Here is a 23,031-nt window from a genome sequence, read left to right as displayed (position 1 = left end):
GGGGTGGAGAGAGATGGTGTGTTACACTCCAAGGTGTTCTCCAGGTTTCCTCTCCATTGCTTCGATCTTCCGACTCTCGTTTAGTAGTTGTAGAAAACTACACTGCATTAGGCCTACAAAATGGGTATCGGGTGGAGAGAGATGGTGTGTTACACTCCAAGGTGTTCCCCAGGTTGCCTTGCCATTGCTTCGGTCTTCCGACTCTCGTTTAGTAGTTGTAGAAAACTACACTGCATTAGGCCTACAAAATGGGTATCGGGTGGAGAGAGATGGTGTGTTACACTCCAAGGTGTTCCCCAGGTTGCCTTGCCATTGCTTCGGTCTTCCGACTCTCGTTTAGTAGTTGTAGAAAACTACACTGCATTAGGCCTACAAAATGGGTATCGGGTGGAGAGAGATGGTGTGTTACACTCCAAGGTGTTCCCCAGGTTGCCTTGCCATTGCTTCGGTCTTCCGACTCTCGTTTAGTAGTTGTAGAAAACTACACTGCATTAGGCCTACAAAATGGGTATCGGGTGGAGAGAGATGGTGTGTTACACTCCAAGGTGTTCCCCAGGTTGCCTTGCCATTGCTTCGGTCTTCCGACTCTCGTTTAGTAGTTGTAGAAAACTACACTGCATTAGGCCTACAAAATGGGTATCGGGTGGAGAGAGATGGTGTGTTACACTCCAAGGTGTTCCCCAGGTTGCCTTGCCATTGCTTCGGTCTTCCGACTCTCGTTTAGTAGTTGTAGAAAACTACACTGCATTAGGCCTACAAAATGGGTATGGGGTGGAGAGAGATGGTGTGTTACACTCCAAGGTGTTCCCCAGGTTGCCTCGCCATTGCTTCGGTCTTCCGACTTCGTTTAGTAGTTGTAGAAAACTACACAGCATTAGGCCTACAAAATGGGTATGGGGTGGAGAGAGATGGTGTGTTACACTCCAAGGTGTTCTCCAGGTTTCCTCGCCATTGCTTTGATCCTCCGACTCTCGTTTAGTAGTTGTAGAAAACTACACTGCATTAGGCCTACAAAATGGGTATCGGGTGGAGAGAGATGGTGTGTTACACTCCAAGGTGTTTCCCAGGTTGCCTTGCCATTGCTTCGGTCTTCCGACTCTCGTTTAGTAGTTGTAGAAAACTACACTGCATTAGGCCTACAAAATGGGTATCGGGTGGAGAGAGATGGTGTGTTACACTCCAAGGTGTTCCCCAGGTTGCCTTGCCATTGCTTCGGTCTTCCGACTCTCGTTTAGTAGTTGTAGAAAACTACACAGCATTAGGCCTACAAAATGGGTATGGGGTGGAGAGAGATGGTGTGTTACACTCCAAGGTGTTCTCCAGGTTTCCTCGCCATTGCTTCGATCTTCCGACTCTCGTTTAGTAGTTGTAGAAAACTACACTGCATTAGGCCTACAAAATGGGTATCGGGTGGAGAGAGATGGTGTGTTACACTCCAAGGTGTTCCCCAGGTTGCCTTGCCATTGCTTCGGTCTTCCGACTCTCGTTTAGTAGTTGTAGAAAACTACACTGCATTAGGCCTACAAAATGGGTATCGGGTGGAGAGAGATGGTGTGTTACACTCCAAGGTGTTCCCCAGGTTGCCTTGCCATTGCTTCGGTCTTCCGACTCTCGTTTAGTAGTTGTAGAAAACTACACAGCATTAGGCCTACAAAATGGGTATGGGGTGGAGAGAGATGGTGTGTTACACTCCAAGGTGTTCTCCAGGTTTCCTCGCCATTGCTTCGATCTTCCGACTCTCGTTTAGTAGTTGTAGAAAACTACACTGCATTAGGCCTACAAAATGGGTATCGGGTGGAGAGAGATGGTGTGTTACACTCCAAGGTGTTCCCCAGGTTGCCTTGCCATTGCTTCGGTCTTCCGACTCTCGTTTAGTAGTTGTAGAAAACTACACTGCATTAGGCCTACAAAATGGGTATCGGGTGGAGAGAGATGGTGTGTTACACTCCAAGGTGTTCCCCAGGTTGCCTTGCCATTGCTTCGGTCTTCCGACTCTCGTTTAGTAGTTGTAGAAAACTACACAGCATTAGGCCTACAAAATGGGTATGGGGTTGAGAGAGATGGTGTGTTCCACTCCAAGGTGTTCTCCAGGTTGCCTTTCCTGAGCTTCTATCTTCAGGCTCTCGTTAAATTGTGGTTAAATGGAACAACTGCATTTGGCGTACTAGTTGGTTTGGGGCCTACTAACAGTGTCTGCCGCTCCTTGCTGTTCTCCTGGTTTCCTGTCCTGAAATTCCGTTTTCAGGCGCTCGTTAAGTAGTTGTTAATGTTAGACTGCATTTGGCCTACTAGTTGGGTTGGGGCCTACTATCGGTGTCTGCCACTCCTTGCTGTTCTCCTCCACTGAACAAAGCTGTGCCGCCTGTTTACTACGGTTGCCAATTTTGAACTGCATTTCGACTACTTACTGATTTGGGCCAACTCTCTGTGTCAGCCTCTCATTCCAGTTGTCCTCCACTGCAATGCCCCCTGGTTATTCCTGTGTTACCAATTTTGAACTGCATTTAGCCCACTTTATTATTTGGGCCTATATCTGTGTTTCCTCCTCATCCTGCCCATTGCCCAGCCAGTGATAGATGAGTCTGCTGGTACATTGACCCATAACGCAACATTCCCTGTGCACGCTACACAACAACATTGTGACCCTGCTGAAAGTCAGGTTGCTCTTCCCGCATACCATACCACCTTACACGGGGACAAAGAGGAAGGTGCAGATGAAAGTGCAGGTTCCTTCATCAGGTGGGGGGAGGAATACTAGTTGGCGACGTCACTGGCACAGGGCCTCTCATAGTACGCAAAAGTGTTGCTGCCGGTGGGAGGCGCCCCCGCCGTGCAAACACACCGCTGTACTTTGAGGGGCCCTGTGCCAGTGCCAATGCCAACGAGTGGGCCCCCCCTGCTTGCTCAGGTTCACAGCACTTGCAAAGTTGAAATACTTACCTCTCCCTGCTCCACTGCCGTGACGTGGTCCAGATTTCCTGGGCCCACTAATTACTTGAACCAGCCCTACCCACCACAACTTTAGCCAAATGACCCCCAATTTCAAATGCCTTCCAATTATTATAAGGTAAATTACGCTTGACAAGCTTCATTAAGAAGAATGGATGGTTTTGACATTAAAATGGGCACTCTAGGTGTTTTCCTGGCCCCCACTCACTGCCGACTATGCTGCCCCATTGACTTGCATTGGGTTTCGTGTTTCGGTCGATCCCGACTTTACGTCATAATCGGCCGATTTCACTCAACCCGACTTTTGAGATAGTCGGGTTTCGCGAAACCCGGCTCGACTCTAAAAAGGTCAAGGTCGCTCAACTCTATTTACCACTTCACCATTTTAATCCTGTAAAAATCCTATAGCATCTTTGACTTCTATTTTACTTTTGACATATCCCCAATATTCTTTTTTATTGCTTTTGACGTCTCTTGCAAGCCTTAATTCATTAAAAATTTGCTGGACCTATTAATTTTGCCTGAAAGAGATTCCCAAAGAAATGCCTGGATAGTTGAAATCTCCCATGATCACTATGTCATATTTTTTTGAGAACTTGGCCATTTGATGCATAAAGAGTTCAACCATATCTTTATCTTGCACAGGTGGTCTGTGTCCTTTCCGTTGTTCTCTCCTTGTATTCTTACCCAAAGAGTTTCCACAGAACTCCCAGTCTCTGAAGCTTCTATCTCTGTGGAGATGTATGCTTTTCTAACATACAATGCAACACCTCTTCCCCATTTATTAAGTCTGTGTCTTAGGCTGGGTTCACATTACGTTACAGGCGTCCCTTAGACAGACTACTTTACACTGCGGCACAATGCGGTGTAACACAGTCCGTTAACGCTGCCATTGAGTCCAATTTTGGACGCATCGCTAGCGCACGCCCACAATGAGCATGCGCTAGCGATGTGCCTTTATTGAGTGACGGACCCTGGGATGTGGGCTGCAGCGTTTCCGGGTCCATCACTGCTAGCACAGACAGAGCATCAGCTAGCTCTATCTGCGCTAGCGCTATGACATATCGGCACTTGCATGCCGATATGTCGGCACGCATGTGTTGAACGGGCTGCTGTTAACGCAATGTGAACCTGGCCTTACAAATAAGTTGTATACTTCTAGCCTTGTATCAATCTAATTTAACTCTGCTAAGCTTGCAAGCTGTAAAAATGCCAAAATTAAAATTGTCAGGTTGTAGCTTTCAATACAATTATACCTATCTGGATTAATCATTAATGTACCTAAATTATGCCAAAAAAAATAACAAATTCATATTAATTACATTGTCTTTGTTGCTTGACCTTGTAGCACTTCTGAAGATCTCAGAACCTTTCAATGTGGATGTGAAGAATGGCCAGTCCTTCAGTGGATCAGCAGAGGACATGTTTGGTTATACTGTTCAGCAATTTGAAAATGAAGAAGGAAAATGGTAAATGATCAAAAATCTAAGCATTTTACGTAATGAATAAATTTTTTTATTCTGTCTTATGGTACATATTGACTTTTTTTGAAAAAAAAAATATTGGGTTACCATTTTTTTTAACTTAAGTTATATATTTATATATTACTAGCTATTGAACCCGTTCTACGCCCGGGTGGCGAGCATTTATATTAGTATATGGTCTCCATCCAGGTATGTGCTGCTCCATCCTGCGTCCCCATCCTGTCATGTGCTGCACCCATCCTGCGCCCCCATCCTGTCATGTGCTGCACCCATCCTGCGCCCCCATCCTGTCATGTGCTGCACCCATCCTGCGCCCCCATCCTGTCATGTGCTGCACCCATCCTGCGTCCCCATCCTGTCATGTGCTGCTCCATCCTGCGCCCCCATCCTGTCATGTGCTGCACTCATCCTGCGCCCCCATCCTGTCATGTGCTGCTCCATCCTGCGCCCCCATTCTGTCATGTGCTGCACCCATCCTGTGTCCCCATCCTGTCATGTGCTGCTCCCATCCTGCGCCTCCATTCTGACATGTGCTGCACCCATCCTGCGCCTCCATTCTGACATGTGCTGCTCCCATCCTGCGCCACCGTTCTTTAATTTGCTGCTCCCATCCATATGCCCCATACGCTGCTCTATAAAGGTTTATGACCCCCATAAGATGCTCCATAGTATATGTCCCCGTACGCTGTTCCATTAAGGTTTATGGCCCCCATAAGATGCTCCTTGGTATATGCCCCCGTACACTGCTCCATTATGGTTTATGGCCCCCATAAGATGCTCCATGGTATATGCCCCCATACACTGCTCCATTATGGTTTATGGCCCCCATAAGATGCTCCATTGTATATGCCCCGTACACTGCTTCATTATGGTTTATGGCCCCATAAGATGCTCCATGGTATATGCCCCCGTGCACTGCTCCATTATGGTTTATGGCCCCATAAGATGCTCCATTGTATATGCCCCCGTACACTGCTCCATTATGGTTTATGGCCCCATAAGATGCTCCATTGTATATGCCCCCGTACACTGCTCCATTATGGTTTATGGCCCCATAAGATGCTCCATTGTATATACCCCCGTACACTGCTCCATTATGGTTTATGGCCCCATAAGATGCTCCATGGTATATGCCCCCGTACACTGCTCCATAAAGGTTTATGGCCCCATAAGATGCTCCATTGTATATTCCCCCGTACACTGCTCCGTTATGGATTATGGCCCCATAGGATGCTCCATTGTATATGCCCCCGTACACTGCTTCATTATGGTTCATGGCCCCATAAGATGCTCCATATTATATGCCCCTGTACACTGCTCCATAAAGGATTATGGCCCCCATAAGATGCTCCATAGTATATGCCCCCGTACACTGCTCCATTATGGTTTATGGCCCCATAAGATGCTCCATGGTATATGCCCCTGTACACTGCTCCATTATGGTTTATGGCCCCATAATATGCTCCATGGTATATGCCCCCGTACACTGCTCCATTATGGTTTATGGCCCCATAAGATGCTCCAGTGTGTATGCCCCCGTACACTGCTCCATTATGGTTTATGGACCCCATAAGATGCTCCATAGTGTATGCCTCCGTACACTGCTCCATTATGGTTTATGGCCCCCATAAGATGCTCCATAGTGTATGCCCCGTACACTGCTCCATTATGGTTTATGGCCCCATAAGATGCTCCATAGTATATGCCCCCATACACTGCTCCATAAAGGTTTATGGCCCCCATAAGATGCTCCATAGTGTATGCCCCCGTACACTGCTCCATTATGGTTTATGGCCCCATAAGATGCTCCATGGTATTATATGCCCCCGTACACTGCTCCATTATGGTTGATGGCCCCATAAGATGCTCCATAGGATTATATGCCCCGTATGCTGCTGCAATATATGAAAAAAAAAATACCATTCTCACCTATCGTCGCTGGGCGCCAAGTGCTGGGGGGCGTGAGTAGGAGGGGACACCGGCGCACTGTGGGGGTCAGGTGCCGGTATCGCCACTAGTTCAGGCCCCCCAGCACTTGCTATATTCACCTGGCCCCGTTCCACCGCTGCGCGCCGCCATCTTCCGGCTCCTCTGGCTGTGACTGGTCAGTCAGAGGGCGGCGCGCATTAAGCGCGTCATCGCGCCCTCTGAACTGAACGTCACAGGCAGAGGACCCGGAAGATGGCGGCGCGCAGTGGTGGAACGGGGCCAGGTGAATATAGCCGATACTTACCCTCCTGGCGCGTCCCTGCTTCTCTGTTGGAGATTGCGGTGTGCGTTCAGTGTTTACGCATACCGCGATCTCCTGGGAGCGTCACTCTGTGGGGGCCAGACTGCGCCGGCGCTTGCGCTTGCGCAGTCTATAAAGGCTTCGGACAAAGTGACGCTCCCAGCGTTATATTATAGATGTTTGTCCGATTAAATTGCACAAGACAGTTGCAGAAGATTGTATCACATGTATTACAAGGTGCATTCCTTCCAATAAATCTGGTGTATTTGCAATTTTTTCCGATATGAAACAGCAGTACATTTGCTCCATGGTGGTACCATTTTGCAATTTTTTTTTAAATCTCAGATGTAACTTTTTAACCTCAGCAATTTCCACAAAATAATTCCAAATAATATATGTCGTAGACCATTGCTCATAGCACATACCTATTCATAAATTCTAGCAGGTGTCGTTCACAGCAGGAGGATGTATACCACACATGGAGACATGACCAAACACCAACAACTGTTAAACCAAGTGTTAGGGCTAGCGGAACGCACCAAATAATAAGAAAGATTAAGGTGCGTTCGCAGCCCGGGGTCCACCGTGCAGAGATGGAACCTGCTGCCAAGTAATGACGGACTATATGGCGGTACAATGTGAATACACACACGGGTTAACTTCACCCTGTGTGAAGGAAGCCAACCCTGTTAAGTCACAGGGCCGCGGTACCGCACACCAGAGTGCAAGCAATTGTCACCGAGCTCAGTCCCAAGACTTGGGATCCGAGTCCGTCTAGACTTCTTGCGCTCGACACCGCTAATGGGGTGTCAGCGTAACCAAAATAATAATTAAAGCTGCACGAGCGTGCATGCGGTGCCGCACTGGCGGACGCCACTAACCACCCAGGCTTGGGTCAGGAAAGTGCTGTGAAAGCGCACGGCGCCGCACTGGCGGTCACAGCAATTAGACGCTGTATGGTGTGTTACGTGCTGATGGCTTAGTCGGGCGCTAGATAGCAATCATCCACCTTCCGCGAGCAGTCATCCAATAGGGAGGGGATTTCAAAGAACGACTTTCACTCACAACACACACACGTTTACAAATGTACACTAGCGCATGGCCATGTGGTCATGCAAACCTTATATAGCTGCAGCATGTACATGACCTTCCCAGAAGGACCAATGGGAGGCTGCCACAGAAGTTGAGCACCTTCTGGACCTTCCTGGAGGACCAATGGGATCTGCTGCAGTATCTGAGCATGTGACCCTCGATCTCCAACAGGAGATCTTGCCCTGGGCATGCTCAGAAGGGGAAAAGCAGGACTTAGTCCCGAAAGCGTCTGCTCGCCGCTGCCCAGCACTGGCTTCAATGGCAGAAGCTGGAAAAGCAGCAGTAACCCTATGCACAGAGTGAGACTGAGCAAGACGCTGGGACCGACGTCTCCGCTGAGCAGACTCCACTGCAGCTGGAGAAGAATGGGAGACCGCAGCAGAGATGGTTCGAGATTCCCCCTGTGCAGAGGCGGGAACTCGACACCTAACACCAAGAGCTTAAAGAAGCACTCTCATCAAAATTTTTATCCTTTTAACATATTGAAGTCATCATATTATATAGCAGTGGGTACTTACAATTGCTCATTTTGCCTTTCTAACCAGCTAATTCTTCTCTTTTCCATTAGGTGTATATGGCATCACATGATTATCAGGTGATTAACTGAATCCTTCTAAACTCTATGTAGAAACAGGAAGTTTCTTTTCCCTGCATCACTGCAAAAGTTCCTGGCAGTAAAGAGAAGGGAGCAGCTGTGTTAGGGGTTGAAGAGGGGAATGAAAAATGCAGGGACAAGAGATTTCCTGTGTCTACACAGATCAGACAAGTTTGGCCAACGCTCTGAGGTGTATGAGGATGTTGGCAAAGTTATGATCGATAGGGGTGTTGATCGAGCATTTCCGGCAGCCTATCACATTATTCTCTGACACAGGTCAAAACATGCATTTTCTATGGGATCTTGAGAGACTTGATGGGACTCACTTGACCATGCTGAGAACTCCTCATTCCTGTCACTTCCTATCATTATATTATTGGGAGAGAGCTGCAGTGAAAATCATTGTACATGCAGCATTTGTCCCATACAATGCACCATAACTAGTGTAGGCATTGAAGAATAAGCGGATTGACGATTTGTTCTGATTTCTGTGTTGCATTTGACAAATGTTGCTCCCAAGGTAATCTTCACTGCTCCCACATTGAAGCTCTCCTCCTCTAATCGGCTCTGTAATGCCAGAAAGTGACTGGAATGACGAGTTTTCAGAATGATCAAGAGAGTCACATCAAGTCTCACTGATTCATGCTAAAAATGTCTGTTTTGGCATACGCTATGGACTTTTGCTTTACTTTTTCCTTTTGAAAATACTATTTTATAATGATTGGGCAACGACATAGAAGAAAAAAGTAAAGATGATGGATCTAATATTTCTATAAGGGTCACAATACAATTGCTGGAAATAGAAATCCAGTTTATAACAACTTATTCTGTATATTTGTAGAACAGATGGCATAGTATAGCATAAATTAACATGGCAGAAGATGACCAAGCTTAATATTACACAGCAAAGACCACCAGATCCTTCAATAGTAGAATAAGATTCTATGATAAGCAGTAGCGTAACTAAAGTCTGATGGGCCCTGTACGAAATGGGGACCTGGGCCCCCACCTGCATATTCGTCAGATGTATGGGCCCTTGTATCATTTCATATCCTATGAAGATACACAGTGGATGAAATAAGTATTGAACACATCAACAATTTTCTAAGTAAATATATTTCTAAAGGTGCCATTGACATGAAATGTCAGAAACAACCCATCCAATCTCCACACGCAATGAGATCAAACCATAGATGTCCATAAATTAAGTTACTGTATGTGTAATAATGAGAAATGACACAGGGAAAAAGTAATGAACCCATGAGCAAAGGGAGATGCAAAAAGCCATGGAAAGTCATGAGACCAACTGAAATCTCTCACTAATTAGAAAGCAATCTTGTCCCGTAGTGAAAAATAATAATAATCGGCTGATTTAACTAATGGCCTATTAAAAGGTATCTCATTACCAAGGTGCCACACAAGTAACCCCTCATGATAGGTAAAACTAGCAAGCTGTCTCAAGAACTTCTGAACTTTATTATTGCAAAACATACTGATGGCGTTGGTTACAGAAGATTTTATAAACTACTGAAGATTCCAGTGAGCGGTGTTGGGGCCATAATCTAGAAGTGTAAAGAACATCATTTCATCATAAACCGGCCATGAGCAGGTGCTCACTGTAAGATTTCAGACAGACGAGTGAAAAGAATAGTTGTTTAAGAGCCAAAGACCACCTGTGGAGAGCTAGACATGGAATAAGGAGGTACAATTGTTTCAAAGAAAATTATAAGTAACTAGATGGCAGCCCGATTCTAAAGAATCGGGAGTCTAGAATCCATATATACTTGAAATTCGGCAGGAGCTTGAAGAGCAACGTCACTGGGCCCGCCTCCACGCAGTAGAAACTTGCTGTGAGGTAAAAATTCAAAAATCACACCAAAATGGCGGGCGGAGTGTGTCACAGTACGGCACTTTCTGATTAGTCGCTCGCAGCAGGCGGCAACCAATCAGACACTGGACACTGTTGACGTCACTTATCTCCGGACATTAGCTCCGGACATTAGCTCCGGACATTATCTCCGGACATTATCTCCGGACATTATCTCCGCACATTAGCTCCGGACATTAGCTCCGCACATTAGCTCCGGACATTAGCTCCGCACATTAGCTCCGGACATTAGCTCCGGACAAAGCCACGGAAGTTGGCACAAATTGCAGGAAGTAGTATTCTAGGCAATTAATCTCCGGACATTAGCTCCAGACATTATCTCCGGACATTAGCTCCGGACATTAGCTCCGGACAAAGCCACGGAAGTTGGCACAAATTGCAGGAAGTAGTATTCTAGGCAATTATATATTAGATGCACTCAACCTCCATGGCCTGTATGCATTCTCATCTTGCATTGCTGAACAAAAAGCATGGTGCAAGCTTGCTCAACAACTTTTATAAAATACTGAAATACTAGGATAAAATGGTCCGGTCAGATGAGACCAAAATTGAACTCTTTGGATGTCATAATGCACACTATGTTTGGAGGCCAAAAGGCACTGAATGTCACCCCCAAAACACCACACGAAGAGTGAAATATGGAGGTGGGAATATCATGGTGCCAGGCTGTATACGTCAGGATACGTCACTGGCAAACTTCATATAATTGAAGAAAAGATGAATGTACAAATATATTGAGACATTACTGTTAAAATCTGCTGCCATCTACCAGGATGATGAAGATGAAATGATGGTGGACATTTCAGCAAGACAATGATCCCAAACACACAGACAAGGAAACTCAATTGGTTTTAGAGAAAGAAAATAAAGCTGCTAGAATGACCCAGCCAATTACCTGATCTGAATCCTATAGAAAATTTATGAAAGGAAGTAAAGTTCAGAATTCATAGAAGGAGGCCACAGAACCTTCAGGATTTGAAGAGTGTTTGTTTTGAAGAATTGGTCAAAATCACACATGAGTAATACATGCAACTAGTTTCTCCATACAGAAAGCTGTCATCACCAAGAAAGGCTTTGCGCAAAGTATTAAATACAATTTAGTAAGCATGGTCAATACTTTTTCCATGTGTTATTTCTCATTATTACACATAATTTAATTTGTGGACATCTATGCTTTGATTTCTTTACCAGTGTGGATTGTATGTTTTGTCACTGGCATCTGGTGAGAATTTCCTGTCAATAGCACCTTTCCAAATATCGTAACTTAGAAAATTGATATGTTCAGGACTTATTTCACTTGCTGTACATGATGCCCCCCAATGTTTTAATGTCCCTGATACTGGCCCCTTCCTCTAATATGTCCTCCATCCTGGGCCTCTTCCTGTATTCATGTCCCCCATCCTGGGCCCCTTCTTGTAATGATATCTTGTAATGATATCCCCCATCCTGGCCCCTTCCGGTAATAATGTCCTCCATCCTGTTCCCTTCCTGTAATAATGTCCCCATCCTGGCCCCGTTTTAGTAATATATATATCTGGTGTAATGTCATCCATACTGGACCCTTCCAGGTTAAATGCCCTCCATCCTTGGCCCCTTCCTTGCTTAATGTTCCACATCTTTGGTACCTTGCTGGTATAATGTCCCACATCCTGGGCGCTTTCTTGGTATAATGTCCCCATCCTGGACACCTTACAGATATAATTTCCCCTATGCTGCTATAATGTCCTCCATCCTGGGCCCCTTCCTTGTATAATGTCTCCCATTCCTGGTATAATGTCCAGGTATAATGTCCTCCCCCACTCCCATGATGTGCAGTGTCCTCAACGACAGCTGTCGCAAATTACTTAGGTGTGCAAGCAATGGGCAATACATGACTTCACTACCATTCACAACCTGTGTCGGGCATACTGACCTGAGCGGCCAGTCTCTGATTGGCTGTCAGTTTGTATTGCAGCATGGAGAGCTGGCAGGTCTCTGTGCCACAATGCATTTCAGCTGGTTATGCATTCTTGGATGCACATTCAGCTAAAATAGCTGGTGGCCTTGGTTGACCCCTTTCATCACATGGGTCCCCCTTCAGCGCTCTCTTCGACTGCGATCATTATACTCCTGATAATAGGCATACAGCTAGTGGCTGGTTCATTACTCACACAGCTGGCGTTAGGGGCAGGCATACCCTTGACTCACAGTCCAGAAAGTTCAGTGGCTGGATGAAAGATGCAAGAGTCTGTCTGGATACCAGAAACTCACTCAGCTTTTATGTGCACACACTGATTTCAAGCAAACAGGTCACAGGTGAGGATGTTACCTTTAGTAGCCATTCAAACAGATTTGTTTCAACTTCTGTGCATGTTATCAGGCCATAATCACCAGGGTATGTGAACTTTTGATCAAGGTCATTTGCATGTTTTGGGTTGTCATTATTATTTAAGAAGAGAAAACACAGTACTTTGACAATAAATGGCTTCACTCAACCACTAACCATGAGTGGAGACAGTTTTGGTGTTATCATTCATATTCTCTGAAAAAAGGCCAAGAAAGCAAAAATTCTGCCGGGGTATGTAAACTTTTGAGCACAACTGTATCTTGTGAAAAAAATATTTTTCATGTGAGCATTCCATTCTTCTGAGACTAATTGTAGTTTTGGAGACTGTTCTTGTTGAAATCTCTACTTTATAGGTTAATAAAATTAGAATTTAAGGATTATTTTCACCAATGCATCTCCCTGTATAATCATAGTACATAGAAAAACACTCAAAGAGATGGAAATTCAATACTAGGCACAATCATGTGTGCAAATTCAGTACTTAATCTAAAAAATAGACCCTAAGGCACTTCAAAAAGTTTTCTTTAGCATTCCAGTGGAGGTTCTGGAGGTTGGACCCTGTCCTAAAGATGCGGATAGTTAAATGCGGATAGTCTGAAACCAACAAAATTGTCTTAAATATTTGCAAGTAGCATCCGTCAGGTAAATGGTGGAACTATGATGGCCAAAACCAGGCTTTCACCATAGTGATATTATTATATATTTTTTGCTATATAAAATATATCATTGTGTTTTTCTCCATATGAAGGGTACTTATTGGATCACCCCTGGAAGGTCAGCCAACACGAAGAACAGGAGATGTTTATAAATGCAAAGTCAATGGGAAATCAAACTGCACAAAGATTAATTTGCCAAGTAAGTGGTAAAGAGGAGTGTAGAAGTCTACAAATAATACAGAGATTCAATTGATAGGGGGAGAGAGTAATATTAGAATCCTAGGAATAGTGCACGCTATTGTAAATTACTTACCGGCAGCTGTCCTACTCCATTTGAATTACAAATTTATTTTTTTTATTCTTCATGCACAAGAGAGCAGAGAACCAGCACAATAATTCTTGCTGAAAAAATTATCTAAACTCTGTGTCTGTCAGAGAAAGTGTGCTTTTCACAATCATTTGTACTTTTTATGTCTTTATTTCTTATCCAATCCATTATGGGAAGGGAGACATAACCGTACTATACCATACTTTGTCTAATATTGTCAGAGCCACGAGCAGCATTAACAACACCATTGACACCAGGCATTTAGACAGTAGTACAACTCTCCACTTTTACCTCTGGCTAGAATATTAGTGGGGAGGAAGAGGAAGACATTATGGAACATATGGCACATCACTCGAATCAGTCACAGCAAGATGATGTTATTTTTCACAGTGACAACATCAGTTTGAGCATGCGTTCTGCATAGTCCTCCTCCTCCACCTTGATAACAGTTACTCTTACTGTAGGTACGGAAAGTATTCAGACCCCTTTAAATTTTTCACTCTTTGTTTCATTGCAGCCATTTGGTAAATTCAAAAAAGTTATTTTTTTTTTCACATTAATGTACACTCTGCACCCCATCTTGATTTAAAAGAAACAGAAATGTAGAAATTTTTGCAAATTTAATAAAAAAGAAAAACTGAAATATCACATGGTTATAAGTATTCAGACCCTTTGCTCAGACACTCATATATAAGTCACACGCTGTCCATTTCCTTGTGATCCTCCTTGAGATGGTTCTACTCCTTCATTGGAGTCCAGCTGTGTTTAATTAAACTGATAGGACTTGATTTAGAAAGGCACATCCTGTCTATATAAGACCTCACAGCTCACAGTGCAAGTCAGACCAAATGAGGTCAAAGGAACTGGCCAAGGAACTCAGAGATAGTATTGTGGCAAGGCACAGATCTGGCCAAGGTTACAAAAGAATTTCTGCAGTACTCAAGGTTCCTAAGAGCACAGTGGCCTCCATAATTCTTAAATGGAAGAAGCTTGGGACCACCAGAAGTCTTCCTAGACCTGGCCATCCAGCCAAACTGAGCAATCGTGGGAGAAGTGCCTTGGTAAGAGAAGTAAAGAAGAACACCAAGATCACTGTGGCTGAGCTCCAAAGATGCAGTAGGGAGATGGGAGAAAGTTCCACAAAGTCAACTATCACTGCAGCCCTCCACCAGTCGGGTCTTTATGGCAGAGTGGCCTTTCCTCAGTGCAAGACATATGAAAGCCCGCATAGTGTTTGCTAAAAAAAAAACATGAAAGACTCAGAGACTATGAGAAATAAGATTCTCTGCTCTGATGAGAAGAAGATACCGCTTAGAATTATCACCAAAAAGGGCTAAGTGTGGAGAAAACCAGGCACTGCTCTTCACCTGCCCTATACAGTCCCAACAGTGAAACATGGTAGTGGCAGCATCATGCTATGGGGGTATTTTTCAGCAGGAAAAATGAAGGAAACATGAATGCGGCCAAGTAGAACGATATCCTGGATGAAAACCTCTTCCAGAGTGCACTGGACCTGAGACTTGGCCGAAGGTTCATCTTCCAGCAAGACAATGACCCTAAGCACACAACTAAAATAAAGGAGTGACTGCAGAACAACTCTGTGACCATTCTTGACTGGCCCAGCGAGAGCCCTGACCTAAACCAAATTGAGCATCTCAGGAGAGACCTGAAAATGTCTGTCCACCAACGTTCACCATCCAACCTGAAGGAACTGGAGAGGATTTGCAAGATAGAATGGCAGAGGATCCCCAAATCCAGGTGTGAAAAACTTGTTGCCTCATTCCCAAGAAGACTCATGGCTGTACTAGCTCAAAAGGTGCTTCTACTCAATATTGAGCAAAGGGTCAGTAGAATAAGAATACTTATGACCATGCGATAATTCAGTTTTTCTTTTTTAATAAATTTGCAAAAATTACTTCTGTTTTTTTCAGCCAAGATGGGTTGCAGAGTGTACATTAATGAGAAAAAAATGAACTTTTGTGAATTTATCAAATGGCTCCAATGAAACAAAGAGTGATCAATTTAAAGAGGTCTGAATACTTTCCGTACCCACTGTATATATTGCAGACTTTCAATTCCATGAAGTACACACATATCTGTTCTGCCCCTTAGTGGCTTAGTCTGCCTTATCCGTATGAAATTACTTATTTCTTTTAATCATGTTATGTATTATCTCTGCATTCACTATCAGTCTCTAACTATGATATGCGTATTTATTATTATTTGCACTGCACTTTATCTTTTGCATTTAGTTTTTTGGATATATCTGTGAAACATTACTCATCACTTGATGATAAAAAAAACACTAAATGTATCACTACAGATACATATAAACTCTCATGGTAGTCCTAATTTTTGCAGTAGCACTTTAACAATACTCTCATATTTAACATTACTCATACCTAGAATTTATGGCATTTATATAACACTAGCTGAAGAGCCCGGCGTTGCCTGGGCATAGTAAATATCTGTGGTTAGTTATAGCACCTCACTTCGCTTATTTTCCCATCACGCCTCTCATTTTCCCAATCACATCTTTCATTTTCCCCCTCACATCTCTCATTTTCTCCCTCACACCTCTCATTTTCTCCCTCACTCCTCTCATTCCCCCCTAACACTTGTCATTTCAACCTCACATCTGTCATTTTCTGATCACTCCACTATTTTTCCTCACTCCTCTCATTTTGCACTCACACCTTTTCATTTTCACCTCACACCTCTCATTTTCACCTCATCACCTCAGTATATACATGATTGTCATCTCCCTTATATATAGTATACATCTGAATGTCATCTCCTGTGTATAGTATATACCTGTATGTCATCTCCCCTGTATATAGTATATACCTGCTGTGTGTCATCTCCCCTATATATAGTATATGCCTGAATGTCATCTCCTTCTATATATAGTATATACCTGTATGTCATCTCCTACTGTATATAGTATATACCTGTGTGTCATCTCCCCTGTATATAGTATATATCTGTGTGTCATCTCCTCCTGTATATAGTATATACCTGCATGTCCTCTTCTGTATATAGCATATACCTGTATGTCATCTCCTCCTGTATATAGTATATACCTGTAGGTCATCTGCTCCTGTATATAGTATATACCTGTGTGTCATCTCCTCCTGTATATAGTATATACCTATATGTCATCTCCTCCTGTATATATATGTACCTGTATGTCATCTCCTCCTCTATATAGTATATACCTGTGTGTCATCTCTCCTGTATATAATATATATCTGTGTGTCATCTCCCCTGTATATAGTATATATCTGTATGTCATCTCCTCCTGTATTAGACCTTGCTCACACGTTATTTGCTCAGTATTTTTACCTCAGTATTTGTAAGATAAATTGGCAGCCTGATAAATCCCCAGCCAACAGGAAGCCCTCCCCCCTGGCAGAATATATTAGCTCACACATACACATAATAGACAGGTCATGTGACTGACAGCTGCCGTATTTCCTATATGGTACATTTGTTGTAGTTTGTCTGCTTATTAATCAGATTTTTATTTTTGAAGGATAATACCAGACTTGTGTGTGTTTTAGGGCGAGTTTCGTTTGTCAAGTTGTGTGTTGAGTTGCGTGTGGTGACATGCATGTAGCGACTTTTGTGAGATGAGTTTTGTGTGGCAACATGTGTGTAGCAACTTTTTGTGTGTCGAGTTGCATGTGACAGGTTAGTGTAGCAAGTTGTGTGCAGCAAGTTTTGCGCATGGCGAGTTTTGCGCATGGCGAGTTTTATGTGTGGTGCCTTTTGAGTATGTACAAGTTTTGTGTGAGGCAACTTTTGCATGTGTTGCAACTTTTGTGCATGTGGCAATTTTTCCGCGTGTGCAAGTTCTGCGTGTGGTGTGTTTTCCATGAGGTGAGTTTTGCACTTGTGGCGAGTTTTGCAAGAGCCTAGTTTTTGCATGTGGTGAGTTCTGCGCGTGGCGAGTTTTGAGCGGCGACTTTTGTGTTTCGACTTTTATGTGGCGAGGTTGGTGTATTTGTGGTGAAATGTGTGCTGAGGGTAATATGTGTTCAAGCACATGGTAGTGTGTGGCGCATTTTGTGTGTGTGTTCATATCCCCATGTGTGGTGAGTATCCCATGTCGGGGCCCCACCTTAGCAACTGTACGGTGTATACTCTTTGGCGCCATCGCTCTCATTCTTTAAGTCCCCCTTGTTCACATCTGGCAGCTGTCAATTTGCCTCCTACACTTTTCCTTTCATTTTTTCCCATTATGTAGATAGGGGCAAAATTGTTTGGTGAATTGGAAAGCACGGGGTCAAAATTTCACCTCACAACATAGCCTATGACGCTCTCAGGGTCCAGACGTGTGACTGTGCAAAATTTTGTGGCTGTAGCTGCGACGCCTCCAACACTTTTCCATACACACAGACACACATACAGACACACATGCAGCTTTAGATATTAGACTAGCTGAAGAGCCTGGCGTTGCCTGGGCATAGTAAATATCTGTGGTTAGTTATAGCAAGTCACTTCTCTTATTTTCCCATCATGCCTCTCATTTTCCCAATCACATCTTTAATTTTTCCCCTCACATCTTTCATTTTCTCCCTCACACCTCTCATTTTCTCCCTCACTCCTCTCATTCCCCCCTAACACTTGTCATTTCGACCTCACATCTGTCATTTTCTGATCGCTCCACTATTTTCCCTCACTCCTCTCATTTTGCACTCACACCTTTTCATTTTCACCTCACACCTCTCATTTTCACCTCAGTATATACATGTTTGTCATCTCCCTTATATATAGTATACACCTGTATGTCATCTCCTGTATATAGTATATACCTGTATGTCATCTCCCCTGTATATAGTATATACCTGCTGTGTGTCATCTCCCCTGTATATAGTATATACCTGTATCTCATCTCCTATATATAGAATATACCTGTATGTCATCTCCTCCTATATATAGTATATACCTGTATGTCATCTCCTTCTATATATAGTATATACCTGTATGTCATCTCCTCCTGTATATAGTATATACCTGTGTGTCATCTCCCCTTTATATAGTATATATCTGTGTGTCATCTCCTCCTGTATATAGTATATACCTGTATGTCATCTTCTATATATAGCATATACCTGTATGTCATCTCCTCCTGTATATAGTATATACCTGTAGGTAATCTGCTCCTGTATATAGTATATACCTGTGTGTCATCTCCTCCTGTATATAGTATATACCTGTATGTCATCTCCTCCTGTATATAGTATGTACCTGTATGTCATCTCCTCCTCTATATAGTATATACCTGTGTGTCATCTCTCCTGTATATAGTATATATCTGTGTGTCATCTCCCCTGAATATAGTATATACCTGTGTGATCTCCTGTATTAGACCTTGTTCACCCGTTATTTGCTAGGTATTTTTACCTCAGTATTTGTAAGATAAATTGGCAGCCTGATAAATCCCCAGCCAACAGGAAGCCCTCCCCCTGGCAGTATATATTAGCTCACACATACACATAATAGACAGGTCATGTGACTGACAGCTGCTGTATTTCTTATATGGTACATTTGTTGCTCTTGTAGTTTGTCTGCTTATTAATCAGATTTTTATTTTTGAAGGATAATACCAGACTTGTGTGTGTTTTAGGGCGAGTTTTGCTTGTCAAGTTGTGTGTGTTGAGTTGTGTGTGGCGACATGCATGTAGCGACTTTTGTGAGATGAGTTTTGTGTGGCAACATGTGTGTAGCAACTTTTTGTGTGTCGAGTTGCATGTGACAGGTTAGTGTAGCAAGTTGTGTGCAGCAAGTTTTGCGCATGGCGAGTTTTGCGCGTGGTGAGTTTTATGTGTGGTGCCTTTTGAGTATGTGCACGTTTTGTGTGAGGCAACTTTTGCATGTGTTGCAACTTTTGTGCATGTGGCAATTTTTCCACGTGTGCAAGTTTTGCGTGTGGCGAGTTTTCCATGAGGTGAGTTTTGCACTTGTTGCGAGTTTTGCGTGAGCCTAGTTTTTGCATGTGGCGAGTTTTGCGCGTGGCGAGTTTTTAGCAGCGACTTTTGTGTTTCGACTTTTATGTGGCGAGGTTGGTGTATGTGTGGTGAAATGTGTGCTGAGGGTGGTATATGTGTCCAAGCACGTGGTAGCGTGTGGCGCATTTTGTGTGTGTGTTCATATCCCTGTGTGTGGTGAGTATCTCATTTCGGGGCCCCACCTTAGCAACTGTACGGTATATACTCTTTTGCGCCATCGCTCTCATTCTTTAAGTCCCCCTTGTTCACATCTGGCAGCTGTCAATTTGCCTCCTACACTTTTCCTTTCACTTTTCCCCATTATGTAGATAAGGGAAAAATAGTTTGGTGAATTGGAAAGCGCGGAGTTAAAATTTCACCTCACAACATAGCCTATGACGCTGTCAGGGTCCAGACGTGTGACTGTGCAAAATTTTGTGGCTGTAGCTGCGACGCCTCCAACACTTTTCATTTCACTTTTTCCCCATTATGTAGATAGGGGCAAAATTGTTTGGTGAATTGGAAAGCGCGGGGTTAAAATTTCACCTCACAACGTAGCCTATGACGCTCTCAGGGTCCAGACGTGTGACTGTGCAAAATTTTGTTGCTGTAGCTTCGACGGTGCAGATGCCAATCCCGGACATACATACACACACAAACATACACACACACATACACACACATTCAGCTTTATATACAGGTCCTTCTCAAAAAATTAGCATATAGTGTTAAATTTCATTATTTACCATAATGTAATGATTACAATTAAACTTTCATATATTATAGATTCATTATCCACCAACTGAAATTTGTCAGGTCTTTTATTGTTTTAATACTGATGATTTTGGCATACAACTCCTGATAACCCAAAAAACCTGTCTCAATAAATTAGCATATCAAGAAAAGGTTCTCTAAACGACCTATTACCCTAATCTTCTGAATCAACTAATTAACTCTAAACACATGCAAAAGATACCTGAGGCTTTTATAAACTCCCTGCCTGGTTCATTACTCAAAACCCCCATCATGGGTAAGACTAGCGACCTGACAGATGTCAAGAAGGCCATCATTGACACCCTCAAGCAAGAGGGTAAGACCCAGAAAGAAATTTCTCAACAAATAGGCTGTTCCCAGAGTGCTGTATCAAGGCACCTCAATGGTAAGTCTGTTGGAAGGAAACAATGTGGCAGAAAACGCTGTACAACGAGAAGAGGAGACCGGACCCTGAGGAAGATTGTGGAGAAGGACCGATTCCAGACCTTGGGGAACCTGAGGAAGCAGTGGACTGAGTCTGGTGTGGAAACATCCAGAGCCACCGTGCACAGGCGTGTGCAGGAAATGGGCTACAGGTGCCGCATTCCCCAGGTAAAGCCACTTTTGAACCATAAACAGCGGCAGAGGCGCCTGACCTGGGCTACAGAGAAGCAGCACTGGACTGTTGCTAAGTGGTCCCAAGTACTTTTTTCTGATGAAAGCAAATTTTGCATGTCATTCGGAAATCAAGGTGCCAGAGTCTGGAGGAAGACTGGGGAGAAGGAAATGCCAAAATGCCTGAAGTCCAGTATCAAGTACCCACAGTCAGTGATGGTGTGGGGTGCCATGTCAGCTGCTGGTGTTGGTCCACTGTGTTTCATCAAGGGCAGGGTCAATGCAGCTAGCTATCAGGAGATTTTGGAGCACTTCATGCTTCCATCGGCTGAAATGCTTTATGGAGATGAAGATTTCATTTTTCAGCACGACCTGGCACCTGCTCACAGTGCCAAAACCACGGGTAAATGGTTTACTGACCATGGTATTACTGTGCTCAATTGGCCTGCCAACTCTCCTGACCTGAACCCCATAGAGAATCTGTGGGATATTGTGAAGAGAAAGTTGAGAGATGCAAGACCCAACACTCTGGATGAGCTTAAGGCCGCTATTGAAGCATCCTGGGCCTCCATAACATCTCAGCAGTGTCACAGGCTGATTGCCTCCATGCCACGCCGCATTGAAGCAGTCATTTCTGCCAAAGGATTCCCGACCAAGTATTGAGTGCATAACTGAACATTATTATTTGTTGGTTTTTTTGTTTGATTTTTAAAAAACACTTTTATTTGATTGGATGGGTGAAATATGCTAATTTATTGAGACAGGTTTTTTGGGTTATCAGGAGTTGTATGCCAAAATCATCAGTATTAAAACAATAAAAGACCTGACAAATTTCAGTTGGTGGATAATGAATCTATAATATATGAAAGTTTAATTGTAATCATTACATTATGGTAAATAATGAAATTTAACACTATATGCTAATTTTTTGAGAAGGACCTGTAGTAGATTTGTGAATGATTTATCTGGGTCACTCTAGTACAAGCAGTGTCTCTACACATTCTCCACATATTAAAAGTTTAAATATCTGACTTTAAATGTAATACCAATAAAAGTAATTGAATTTTATACTTTAGGCTCATTACTTTTTATTTTTTATAGGTTTTCATATATATTTTTTATTGTATGTCATAAATAGGAAAATGTTACATATGTTTAAAATGTCTAAAATATCTCAAATGTACAATGTTCATTTTAGGACATGATCACATATCAAAGTCAAACATCAGAAATACTCTGTCTGATACCTGATTCTGATACTTGATTCTGATACCTGACTCTGATACCTGACTCTGATACCTGACTACCTGACTCTGATACTTGATTCTGATACCTAAGACTGATACTGGATTCTGATACATGAGTCTGATACCTGACTTTGATACCTGACTTTGATACCTGACTCTGATACCTGACTCTGATACCTGACTCTGATACCTGACTCTGATACCTGACTCTGATACCTGACTCTGATACCTGACTCTGATACCTGACTCTGATACCTGACTCTGATACCTGACTCTGATACCTGACTCTGATACCTGAAACATTCAAACATCAGAATCAAAACGTTATTCAGATTTCCTCACTACAGTACTTGAATGGTTCATCTCATAAAATTAATCTCAGGTGGTGCAGTGGTAAGGCTGCTTTCTGTGGTCTTTAGAGTTGAGCTTTTTCTGGGTTCAAATCCCCCATGTTTGATTATTATTTATTTTTAAGTAATACATGTCATCACACAAACTCCAATCATGTTCCACTTTTAATATCTGACATTCTTATTATCCTCCTGCTTTCTAATAAAATAATCTATAGCCTAAGGATGACGCATTTCCATTCCACTTTTAATATCTGACCTTCTTATTATCCTCCAGACTTCTAATAATCTAAAGCCTAATGGTGAGCATCTGCATCACACATAGTTTTGGTTTAAAATAATAATAAGAATCTCCATTGCGGAGATTTGAACTCACAGCTCTCTGTTTATAAGCCTGCACACCTTACCACTGTGCTATCCTCTCAGTTGGAGAATTTCACTCTTCTATTAGCTTAGGTGACTGGCAATGTAAACATGTGGCACAAACGCCTTGTTCAGTGATTTCTGTCTGATACCTGCGCTGAA

General features: G+C 43.2%; 1 protein-coding gene across 1 annotated transcript in view; it reads left to right on the top strand.

Annotated features, from left to right (window-relative positions):
- The window catches only part of ITGA1 (integrin subunit alpha 1), a 345,166-nt gene that overhangs the window by 135,033 nt on the left and 187,102 nt on the right, over positions 1–23,031 (top strand). Inside the window, exons 2-3 of the mRNA XM_069748575.1 lie at positions 4,298–4,418; positions 13,313–13,419. Coding sequence (XP_069604676.1) covers positions 4,298–4,418; positions 13,313–13,419 — 228 coding nt within the window. The remainder of the gene's footprint in view (positions 1–4,297; positions 4,419–13,312; positions 13,420–23,031) is intronic.

The sequence above is a fragment of the Ranitomeya imitator genome, chromosome 1 (assembly GCF_032444005.1).
Source record: "Ranitomeya imitator isolate aRanImi1 chromosome 1, aRanImi1.pri, whole genome shotgun sequence".
Lineage (NCBI taxonomy): Eukaryota > Metazoa > Chordata > Amphibia > Anura > Dendrobatidae > Ranitomeya > Ranitomeya imitator.
This window is presented reverse-complemented; position numbering and strand designations above follow the sequence as displayed.